Genomic DNA, 13,076 nt, shown 5'->3' on the forward strand with positions numbered 1-13,076 from the left:
AGCTTCTTAGGTGAGCACCAATATATTTTTCATAAAGAAAATGATTTTTCCCACATGGCCCTCAGCTTTATAATAATATAATCGAGCAACTTGAAAAATCTACGGCTGTTGCGATTGGTATTTCCAAGACCTCTGACCATGTCAGGCATGCGGTGTTATTGTCTAAACCTTCATGTAGTATGATCATTTATACAGTGTGTAACAACGAAACCTTAACAGAGCCGTTTTTGAATATAAAAAGTAAGATTTTTAAAAAAAGCTCGGACACGTCAATTTCTAATTAAAAGTGGACACTCATCAATAATTCTATGACGTAATTCATCCAAATTGGCTGGCTGTGTAGCATAAACTTTAGACTTTAAATATCCCCACAAAAAGTAGTCCAGTGGTGTTAAATCTGGTGATCGTGCTGGCCATTCAATTGGACCTCTTATGCCAATCCATTGTCCTTCAAAATGATTATTCAAAAGATTTCGAACCTGCTGGGCATAATGGGGTGGTGCACCGTCTTGTTGAAAATGGATAAATTAATCTTGACATCTTGGATCCTGTTCAATTATTTCAACTATTCGAGGTTGCATTGCCTCTTCAAGAAGTTGTAAATGAGAATCACCGGTTAAATTTCCATCAATGAAAAATGGACTCATAATATGATTGGCCAATATTCCGGCCCAGACACTCAACTTTTGGGGATGTTGGGTATGTATTTCTGCGTATTGTCTTGGGTTTTCATTCGACCAATAACGGTTCACGCAACCATTTAAACAAAATGAGCTTTCGTCCGAAAAACAGATGTTATAAAGCAGCTCGGGATTTTGCATTAATCTCTCACTCATGCCCTCACAAAACTCCTGTCTTCGGTCAAAATCATCCTCATTGAATTCATGAACAAGTTTTATTTTGTAAGGATGGAATTTGTGGTTTTTAAGGATTCTCCATGCGCTCATATGGCTTATTCCGGCCATTGCTGATAAACCTCTGGTACTTAACCTGGGATTGGCGATGACTCGACCAATCATTCCAATCGCATTATCGTCATTCACTACCCTTCTCTGAACATTTCTTTTCTCATTCAAAACCGAACCTGTCTCTCTGAATTTTGTGACCAAATCCAGAACGTGATTTCTGCTTAGGTATTTACCAGGGTTTTGGTCGTTAAATAAAATTGATGTTCTATTAGCATTTTGGTCGTTGCCAAAAAATGAAGCAATAACTGAAACCCTTTCAGCAGTAGTGTGAGGCATTTTTAAACAAATAACAATACCCGACCCGTTTAAACAAAACAATCGAACGATGTACTAATGAAAACTGGAAGAAGAGTGGGTATTGATTTAAAAAAGGGATTTTATTTAACAATAAACTGATAAGAACTGCTCGAAATTTTTTTCATTTAGGCATACAAGTTACCGAGTGATCTGTCTAATGTAATTTTAACATGGCAATTTTAACTTCAAATTATCTTGAAAACTAATCGTTACAAAAATTTTCTTTCAACAGAGTTGTAAAGGTATTCGAAATACCTTCAAAACAAGGTGCCACTCGACCTACTTTCCCTATCTAAATAAGGGTCGTCGGACGCACCCCTTCAAGGGGGTGCGTACTACAAAAATTCTGATTAGTCTGAAAGTTGTCCCCCTTTAATTAGTAATCGATGTGTCTGAGCTTTTTTTTAAAATCTCACTTTTTATATTCAAAAACGGCTCTGTTGAGTTTTCGTTGTTACACACTGTATAGATTGTTCATTTTTCGATAATTTCCTCAATGAAAACTTAAATTATTAAAAATGTTATAATAACTTTGATTTATTACCTATAAAAATAATTTCAACCAATTAAAAGCTAATTCATATACACGTTAAGACCGACACTGACCAAACAAATACAGAAGATTCATAAAAATAGTCATGATATCAATAAATAAACATATCGCCCCTAAATATATTCCTCAGGCGACAACGCAATCCTTCCGCCCCCCATAATCTGTTGCGTATCATACAACAAATACAAGCAAAACAACACAGTAGCCAAACACGCATAAATAATATATGCGATGTTCGATCCAGTTAGCAAAGTTATTATCAAAGCTATTAAACCATAAACGATCAACACCACAGACATAAAACAGAAAATCGTACCCCACGTGGTCACATCGAACCAGTTCATCCACGCGATGAAAGTTACCACCAAGCAAATCAGAGCTGTGCTGCCAACAGCTAGAAGAACGGCTTCTTCGGTGACGTTGCAAGCCAACACTGCAATAACGTACGCCAAAGCAAACGTCAGCAGAAACAATAAAAAAAAATTCACAGGAAACATCCTCCTGGCAGCTTCGTAGCAGAAGAGAGTTATCTCTAAAACGAATAGGATCACCGTTGCTAACACCATCATCAGCATGTTGGATCCAACGAACATCTTTAGTGGTCTAACGTAAACGCAGGCGGCTATGAATCCAAAGGCTAGCAAGAGTTGGAAGGACAGGATCGTGTACACTTTCTGAATGAATCTGTTGCGAATTTGCTTGTTCTCGAACCCAAGGAAGTCGTAAGGATCATCGTAGTTCGCTTGGTAGGCTGGAGCTCGGCTGGTTTCCATCGGAGGAGGAGGAGCGCCAGGGGGCATGTACACCTCTTGATAAACTGGCGTTGAGCCTACTCGTCCCTGATACCTGTATGTATCATTGTAGGAGTACGGGGGAGGGGGGGAAGAATCGTACTGGCTTCTAACAATGGCGTCTTGGGTTCTGGGATTTCTGCTGAAAACTGTTTCTATATCCGTGGAGGTTGCCATTTCTTTCACGCAGAAATCGACAGTGAGGTAACTTTCTCGCCCTTCCATCTCTAACTTCTGCTCCAGTAACCTCTGGCTGAGGTCGTCAAGGGAATGTAGCGGACTTGGTAAGACAGATTCTTCCTCCGGGTGGTCGATTCCCAGTTTCTTACTGATTCTAGTTGGGAGTCCGGAGGTTCCAGGTGGTTCAGTTTCGAATTTGAAAGGCTCACAATTGGTAGCATGTCTCGAATTCGGAGGACCTTTATCTGTAGAGACTGATGAGTCTGAAGGGTTCATAATGAACTGTCACTACATGATCTGTCACTACGGAATTTGGCATTTCATTCACAACAATTTCACACGATTTCATAAGCCACACTGACAGAATTTTGTCATGAAAATGTCACTTTTTTGACCAATAAGAAACTTTCACTTTCCTGAAAGTGGGATAAATTTCTTAGTCGCCAAAAAAGTTTTGGTGCTACAAATAGTAGCTATCAAAGAACGTTAAGTTCTCTTTTATTTTCCTTGATAGGTCAGCGATGACACATAATATCAACACCTTAGGTTTCCGTATGAATAGAAGTGTATTTCGGTTTTTTACAAAAGCGCCTTCAAAAACTGGAAGACTGTATGGGTATATACCGAATGGCTCAATATAAAAAACTATTAGATTTTTAGAATAATAGAATTTTTGTAAAACCAGGTGAATTAAAACTCGAAAACATTTGAAAATGCTGAATTTTCAGTTGAAAAAGTATGTTTCACCCGAAGATATTTGGTAGACCTGCATTGACTCAAACAAAACTTTGTGATTCACTGTTTGGAAACTTTGGTGTAGTAATGAATATTACTGGAGTTTTTTCCCAACACCAAATCGATATTTTTAACACCTCGACACGTGTTTCGATCACCAAGTAATCATCTTCAAGAGGAAGATCAAACTGATCTTGGGTGTTGGGAAAAAACTCCAGTAATATCCAATAAATATACTGTTGATGTATTCAAAGAGGCAGTTACTTTTAGACTTTTCATTTATATGAGTTATCATCTTCTAGAGAAAAACTAAACTAATCTACATATAATAATGTCCTTATTTATACTATAGATAACTCAGTATTTCATCAGTCCGGACTTCCATTGTCTAATATAATATAAATTGATTTGATAACCCTGAAAATAACAAAAAGATTAACAGAAAATGACAATTTTATTAAATAAAAAACTGAAATTACAAAGAAATAACATACAACAACAACCTAACATAAAACAACAACCAAACAAATGGAAATTGAAATAATAATAAAAACTGAAAATTGAAAAATTGAAAATATTATTAACAAAAAATGAAAAAATAAGAATTAAAAGATTTCAAACCAAGTTATGTCACAACGTTTCGATTGTAAGTATCCACAATCGTCTACGAGTGATACCTGGACTTATTCCTCCGAGATCTGACTATTTATAGGTCATTCGAGTGCTTTCTCCTATACCCTCTTCCCTCTTTCCGCTTAATTGGGGTTGGCGGGAGATGACCGTTTGGCGGAAGCTTGGTTGTTTTCCGCTTGATTAGAGGTTTCCATATGTTACGTATCTCTACGCTAGCTTGACTAAATGCGTTATTGGACAACATATACGCGGCTTTTTTGAATTTTACCTAAACCAGTGTTCTTCTTTGTGAGCCCACTTGGTGTTGTGTTGATGAGTCCAAACATGCTCTGCTCTTCCAGATTTGCTGGTTTCTCCTCGCTGTGTGCGTTTCTTGTGCTCAGCAATGCGAACTTTCAATGGCCTCTTAGTTTCACCGATGTATGATTATCCGCACTCGCAGGGTATCCGGTGAATGCAATTCTTGGAATCGCAGTCCGCGTTTGGTGTCCGTAAGCGGGCGGTAACTCATGTTGATGATGTTGACGGCTTCATAGTTGCCCTGTTCTCGTTCTGCGTTTGGGTATTGATTCCTCACCAACTTTCTTCACTTCCTGTTGTGGGTCTTCTTGTCTTGTCTTGGGGATGTCTTGTCGGATATTCAAGCACGTGCTTTCAATCTTGGCAAAAATTGGTCCATGATCCTCTTCCAAGGTATCTCTTCTTATTTCTTCAAATCGTTCTGTGGCATCCTGCATCGAATGACCTATAAATAGTCAGATCTCGGAGGAATAAGTCCAGTTTTCAATAAATTTGTTATTTTCGGTTGTTCTTTTTGATTTTTTCAGGGTTATCAAATCAATTTAAATTATATTTGACAATGGAAGTCCGAACTGATGAAATACACCACGAAACATTGTCAACCACCTTCAAACAAACATAGATAACTCTGTTAGGTATGTGCGTCTCAAATTAATTCAAGACTGATTTTAATCCATGATGATATGGATATGTCAATCCAAAATATGTGTAGTTATATGTGCATGTGTGCATATGTGTGGCTTACTTTTTGAATAACATTCTCATCGAAAACAAGAGCTTAAGTTATGACGTTACCTAAAAAATATACACTTGAAAATCCCTTGTGAAACCTATTGAACCAGATGGAATAAGTCATTCACGCAGGGTATACGACGAAATATGTTTAAATTTAGGAATCCTGCATCGATTTCCATGCAGTGACCTCGCGTGTCTGGACAGTGGTCAATTAAGGTGCACGCACATTATCAACGAGCCAAGTCGGTTTCAACAAAAACACACTAGCCACTCAAAGAACTAGGATAAGCTGAGCATGAAAAACAAGGAAATTAAAAAACGAAACTGCATTAAAACTGAAGAAAATAATTGCTTCAAGTCATTCAACGTTGTTGAATGCATACAAATATAAACCTTCGTGCAAGGTTTGAGGTTATAATGTTTTTCATCACTACCACTTCTGTTTATAATCCAGATGATATAATTTTTTGTGGTTGAACGACGCCGGTTAAGAGGTCATTGGTCTTTGAGGTATATATATTTTTAATGGAAACACCCCCTAAAATTTGAAGTTGTAAATCGGTTTCATTGATTTTTTTTTTCAAATGTCAAGTACTAAAAGGTCTACCTTGGAACAAAATTTGAAATGTTTATTAAAGTTTCAGGGCATACTACGATATTTTTTCTTAGTCGAAAATCGGAATTTTTTATTAGCGATTTTTTTATTGAAAAAATCACTACGCCACTGGATTCAGAGTGCCTCTAAATAGATGTGACCAAAATTTCATGCACAAATATTCATTATTAACAAAGTTATGACAGCTCAAAAATTCGAAAACTCACACAGCTAACAGTCACAATATATAATTTTTTTATGATTTCAACAATAAAGTGCCGCCAGATGAAAAAAAAAACAAATAGCCTAAATATTTTTAATGAAAATAACGGAATTACATTCACACAATTCAACTAACAATGAAGCATAAAATTTTAATAAACGTAACTAATAACTAATTATTGAAATGTTTCGATTCAGTGCAACAATTAATTCTAACTCATATTCTAGTAGCCTCTACTAATCCACCACATATTTCGATACATGTGTCGTAGCGCTTACGAATGTTTCTGTACGTTCCTTAGTTCTTGAGGGCTAATATCTGCACATACCTGTCGAATTCTTGCACAAAGTTCATTTCTATCTCTTGAGCGGTTTTTGTAAACCTTTTGTGTGAGAAGTCCCCAGAGAAAAAAGTTCAAAACTGTGAGGTCTGGAGATCTAGGTGGCCACTGTATAAACGGACTACCACGGCCTATCCATCGGTTTGGAGAATGTTCGTTAAGCCATTGCCTCACAGCTCTGTCATAATGAACTGAACACCCATCTAACTTGACAATTGAATTTGATCGTTCATTGATTGGCAGCTCGTGAATAGCATCCCAAAACTCTGTGTTTAAAAATTCTAGAAACCTCTGCGCATTAATGTTTTCCTCAAAAAAGAAAGGACCAATAATTCGATCGTTCAATATCCCACACCAGACGTTGATTTTTTGGGAATACTGGCTTTTACAGTTTATTACCCAGTTAGGATTATCCGCTGCCCAAAAGCGATAATTCTGTGATGACACTACTCCATTTGTAGTGAAAGTGGCTTCGTCGGTATATAAAATATTTTTTAGGAAATTTCTATTGTTTAAATATTCCCCTTGGGCCCATAAACAATATTCCAGGCGCCTTGCTTCGTAGCCTTCTTGAAGTGTGTGTAAAAATGTTGGCTTGAAAGGTTTAACATTCTTCGCCTTGAGATATCTCCGAATAGTTTCTCGTGGAATATTCAAATCTAAAGTGGCATTCCTTATACTGGGATTAGGATTATTTCCGAAATAATCTAAAATGATTTGATCATTCCTGTCATTCCTGTTTCGTCTTTGTACAGGATTACTTTTTAACATCATTTTTGATACTGCACCAGTTTCATTGAATATTTTATTTATTTTATTTACCGTACCGCAGCTAATACGAGGACGATCTGGATGTCTCTCATTCAATACTCTACAAACCTCTCCAGCACTTCTAACGTCATCTCCCGAAAGGCGTACAATTTCAATTTTCTCTCTTACGCTCAATCTTGCAGCCATGACACAAAATAATTCGAAGAACTGTAAGGTGAATATTGTTGACAATAGTACACTTAAATCTTTCACAAGTGTCAAACTGTAATATCATTTTCATGGCAACTAAGATTTAAATTGAAATATTAGCTCTTAGTTTTAGTTAATTTGCGTGAAAACTTGAATGTAATTCCGTTATTTTCATTAAAAATATATACGCTATTTGTTTTTTTTTCATCTGGCGGCACTTTATTGTTGAAATCATAAAAAAAAATATTTTCATGGCTATATTTGTTGATATAGGGTGTTTTTGTAACTGTTAGCTGTGTAGAGGCACTCTGAATCCAGTGGCGCAGTGATTTTTTCAATAAAAAAATCGCTAATAAAAAATCCCGATTTTCGACTAAGAAAAAATATCGTAGTATGCCCTGAAACTTTAATAAACATTTCAAATTTTGTCCCAAGGTAGACCTTTCGGTACTTGACATTTCAAAAAAAAATCATTAAAATCGATTTACAACTTCAAATTTTAGGAGGGTGTTTCCATTAAAAATGCGTCACACTATATCTTGAACTATACATACATGGACTCCAACTTCACGTTCGTTAAGTTTAACCTAACTATAGATTATATAAATTGCATACTTCAACTTGTCAATGTTCCCAAAAACAAACAGATGAGTTGAAGTGAAATAAATCAATTGAATTCATAGAAGTAGATGGTGGCTCCTCTGGCGGATTAGTTTGTCGAATCCGGTTCGTGACAAGGCATAAAACACAGTGGTCCCAGAATAGAACCTCGAGGTACTTCTGTCGCTTTGCTTTGAATGCATTAAATAATTGACTGGAATCACTTCTAGACTAATACCTACTTAAAAATAATCCCCAAAAACAGCATGGGTCTGCAGATGGTCCCTTCGTCGGGAATCCCTGAATGGAACAAATGACACTTGCACTCAACGCCTGTGCATCATCGACAGTACGCGGCGCGGTACTACACTAATCCGCAAAGAGTACGAGGAAGCACACACCGTTACAGAGAGAGCAAGAGCGGTGACCTGTTCTAGTAGATGATCTTTTTCTTTGTATTCCGCTGCGAAACGCTTGCCACATTTCGATATTACTGTTAGTTTATGGAAAGGGGGGCCGATACAAGAGACAATTGAAGTGCACCTCGTTCAAGAAACTTGATTACTTTGCCCATTATTTTCCGTTTCGATTGGAGACACGCAAGTTCGCGAGATTTAGGTTAGGCGATAGAGGGTGGCTCGCGGTTATGTTGCGAATGGATGGCATTGAGGACGAAGGAGAATTTGAAAGTACTGCACGAGAATATTCAGTATGAAATAATGGAGTGAGAAAAGGGAAAAGAACCTGTTTCGACACGCCACGGTCTCATCAGTGGTGCTGAGTTGGGACTGACAAAATACTCAATAGGTTTGTTCTGGTTCTAACATCCGAAACTGTTTGGAAACAACGCAAGACATGATGCGTACAAGCAAAAAATTTCAAACAGTCCGAAATAGTCTCGGACACTTGGTTGAACCAGAACACATTTAGAAGAGATCACTATGCCACCTATCGTGTATATGACTAGATGAAGACGAGAAAATACAGTTGATCAGGTCCATTTTGTTATGTAGCGTATCCTTGTAGTCGGTTCAATTGTTATCTAACCTCAATCATCAATTATTTAAATCAAATAAATAAAAAAACATCCTAGAAAATAGCCCTAACAATATATACCTGAAGTTTTTTGGTCCGATGCGGACTTTGTTTGTTAAATGATGATTATCCCAATAGATTTTTCGGTAATTAACTAGTGGAACCATTACCTGCAAATTAATTTGTCAACAATAGATTAAAAAGCGGACAATTTAATTTGCAGGTAGTGGTTCCACTAGTTAATTACCGAAAAATAAATTAGAATAATCATCATTTAACAAACAAAGTACTTTAGGTATATAACCCTTGTCTTAAGATTCAGTATCAATTTGCTTCTCCTGAAGATGCTAACCTTGTTAGCGAAACGCGCATCGGGTGCTAAAATATCAGTTTGGTGTTAGGGTAATTGATATCTAGAAAAACTTTTACACCAAAGGTTCCAATCTCATCGTTTAAACCAATTTTTGTGAAAATCTTAGTGTTTTTGGGTACTTTCATCAATAGGTCTTTCTGGAGACCTTTTGAAACAAATGATAACATTTCGTGTGTAAAATCTGTGTCAATCGACACAGTCGATCCGGAATTTGAAAATAAGGACTTACATGTTCAAGTTCAGCGAGTAATTTCAAATATTCATGAATGCTTGCTTCTCCCAAATATTTCTCCAAACTCGGTTATTGACTACAATACCAAACAATAACACAAAAAAGCAGATATTGTTGATTCCATGCGAAATCATGACATGGAAATACCCGGAAAGATACTAACGAAAAAGGTATTACTGGCGACCATAAAACAACGTAATTTAAAAAAATATATATTATTAATTAGATGTGTGAAACACGTGGTCATATTCACTTACGTTTGCCTCCATACTATTGTGTGTTCAATCCAATTGAGATGGTTTGGGCCACAATGAAAGAAAGCTTGCGGAAATGTAATCAGTCACCGACTTTGAATGCTGTAGTGCTTGACAATATAAGGCGAGTGGTGAATGAAGTAGGTAATAGTGATGTGTGGAAGAACTGTGTGGCTCACGTTATAAAAGAAGAGTACAAATATTATGTGCAAAGTTCCATAAATCCGATCGTTATTCAACCTGATGATGATTCCACCTCATCCGAATATAGCGAAGAAGAATTCTGGTTTTTCTAGCAATTTTGTTGGCTTCTATTATTTTGTGAATATATGTTTGACAAGAATTCGGTGTGATTATTTGTGTTTTTATTGTATTTTAAATTTCGACGTTTTTCATAATTAGGTACCCATGGTGGAAAAATTCAGTTGAGATAACTTTTTCATGGGGTGATCAATTGCTATGATTGTAAGAATAAGTAACTGAAAAACTACCACTGAAAAATAATATGCCAACGCCTATGTCGAGGCGGGAATTCCTTCTCTGTGCTGTTCCAATTGGTATTGGAAATACTATACCATCTGGTGGAAAATAGCAAATGGTTCTTTCACATATCATAATACATTGTGTGAAAAATCATCTCAAACATGTTTGAGTAATGTTTGAGTATGATTGATCGAGATATTTACATGTTGTTCCCAGCGAAAAAACAGTTTCCGCGTTGATAATGTCTACCGCAGTAGTAGACGAAAGATCATGCATAAAAACCTGCAGGCCATTGCCAAAAAAGCAGAAAATAGCTTTGACACAAACATGTTTGCTTCTTGAGAAAATAATTCATGGTCATTGCATGATCTAAAAACTGAAAAATATTGGATGGAAAAAAATCATTTTGTTCACTTCTTCAGGAAGATCAGTTTGAATTATTTTTCTTGAAACTTTGCGACAAATTATTCGATACATTTTTATATTGATATATAGGTTATGTTATCACTTACCTAAATTATCTAAGACTTTGAATAATAGGGCACCCTATATGTTCCTCCATCGTTTTTTCAATCAGTTGATTAATGGAGAAATTAATCTAATTTAGGATGGACGATATGTAGGCCACTGGCTTGTTACAAATTCGATATTGACTGTTCCATGTGACTTTACTGTGATGAATTAGGTCGACGTAAACTGATTTATGACACGATAAATGTTTAATTTGACTCGACACATGCAGCTTTATTACAAAGGAGAATCTTCATTGAAAGAGTGCAGAAAAAAGATTCGTGAAGTTATTTCTGTTGAAACAGAATCGTTTTTTGAAATGTAAATTATTGTTGTTTCTTAGCTCAAATCGGGAGCTTCGGCTGTGATAATTATTCTAGTAATTTTTCTGTATTTCCCATCACCAACTGTTGTTACATGGATTTATACTGGATTTTTAGAAGGTTCGTTCTTATTCATATGAATCACCATTTTATATTATATTTTATAGACATTTTTTTTAATTTGGCTCCTCCAACAAACCATCCCTGCTTTCAACAAAGTTTCCTCTTCATTTTATTCAAATAATTAGTCATATATTGCAGTGTCATTATTTCTTACATCTTCTGACCATCGACTCAATGTTATCAGTTATGACTTTCTATTATTATTCATAGTTTTGCTCTTTTCTACTTGTTCTATCTCTAATTTCAGAAATACTTCATATCCAATCTTTAAACTTCTTCAGTAATTGTAAATCATGGTTAATTTTTCATCTATTTCTTGTTTCTGTGTTGATATCAGTTATTTTTCTTACTTGATAAACAGTTTGTTTCATCTTATTGTGCATCAGATTATTGACTCTGCTACATCCATGATTCTTTCTATTGCCACAAAGATTGTTTTCTCAAAATGTTGCCAAAGGCAGAAGCATAGGATTTCGTGACGATGAAAAATATCGATAAGGATGTAAAATGAAAAAAAATCACTATTGGCATCTTAACATTGTGATGAATTTCGGTCAAAAAAGAAATGCATAATTTCAGTGATGGGGTAGTTAGGTTCGCTTAGGCCGAAGTGAGTGGGTCTATTCGACCCTCCACCGCAACCCGCAAGGGTTTATTGTGGCTCACACCTATTCACATTCGACTAAATAAACCCAGCTTCTAAACGAAGCCGATTAGTTTATACAGGCTTTCATATAAAGAAACTTCATTGGAGCATCGCTTGTTAAGATACAGCCCCTTAAAGGGAGTACATCAAATTTGTATAACAAATTTTTTTCACAAGCACTGAAAAAGTTGCAATATCGAAATTAACCTGATTTTTTGTACTACCAAAAAGACACATAACCAGTAATTTATTTGGTTTACCCCCATTGGTTGGGTGGAAAACCCATAAAATATATTTCCAATGTAATTTTTGCCTAACTTTTTGCTAATGTTTTTTACCATTAAAAAATGTATTTCCGATGGGTTTTTTTTCGAAAAAAAATGTCTCTTGGGTTTTTTTTAGAAAAATAAACCATTTTGCAGCAAAAAAATATATTTTACGAAACTTATACAGAGTCAGGTCATAATGCGAAAGTACGAATTTATTGGTATGACGTAGGTCGCTATAGAATTATAGAAAAATTAAACTGTTTGTGTGTTTCGAAGTTTCTGATTTTTCGAAATTGAATTCACTACTTATTGTGTGTTACTGTTGATAATTCACTACTTTTGATTATTATTTGTATTGGGGAATGGGATGGAAGCTTATGAGGAATGGCCGTTGGGAATGGGTTGGAAGTGTTTTAGGAATTTGCTGAAGATTAGATGAGAATGTATCCTTTCCAACGATTAGAGATTATGCTAGATTTATCATCGATTACGAGAATATTACAGATTGTGGTCGCCATCGGAAAGAAGAACGGTCGCATAATTCAGGAAGGTACTTAATTTGATTGAAGTTAACTTATTAAGTAATAGAAGATTCTGCTTTAGCTAAATGTTGATAATGTTGTATTGGGGTTGAATTTGAATTTTAAAGGAACAAATCTAATACCCTTACCATCTTGAACGAGTAAGGCATTGTTACCGATTTTTAGAGCCGCTTTGATTTTGCAATTGGAATGGAAATTTGGAGATTGTTTGAAAACGGATGATTTATAATTCACGACGAATGTAGTTTTCTCGGGACAAGATCATTATTTTCATAATTACCACATATGGGCTGATGAAAACTGAAAACCTAACGCTATTGTCGAAACTACCAATCAAGAACAGTTTTCTCTTAACGTGTGGCTCGGAGTTATTGGG

The 13,076-nt window shown here is 35.8% G+C and overlaps 2 protein-coding genes across 2 annotated transcripts in view; both read right to left on the bottom strand.

Moving 5' to 3' along the window:
• The window catches only part of bdg (sodium-dependent transporter bedraggled), a 78,962-nt gene that overhangs the window by 26,201 nt on the left and 39,685 nt on the right, over positions 1-13,076 (bottom strand).
• LOC141482120 (protein lifeguard 3-like) lies at positions 1,769-3,166 on the bottom strand. Its single transcript, XM_074174785.1, has one exon. It carries the CDS (start codon positions 3,063-3,065, stop codon positions 1,932-1,934), a length of 1,134 nt encoding a protein of 377 aa, XP_074030886.1. The 5' UTR covers positions 3,066-3,166; the 3' UTR covers positions 1,769-1,931.

This window comes from Leptinotarsa decemlineata, unplaced genomic scaffold (genome assembly GCF_025532065.1).
Source record: "Leptinotarsa decemlineata unplaced genomic scaffold, Ldec_3_MD MMD2_tig00000882_RagTag_RagTag, whole genome shotgun sequence".
Lineage (NCBI taxonomy): Eukaryota > Metazoa > Arthropoda > Insecta > Coleoptera > Chrysomelidae > Leptinotarsa > Leptinotarsa decemlineata.

Coding starts and splice junctions, on each gene's coding strand:
- LOC141482120 (XM_074174785.1), bottom strand. CDS start 3,065: ATGAACCCTTCAGACTCATCAGTCTCTACAGATAAAGGTCCTCCGAAT.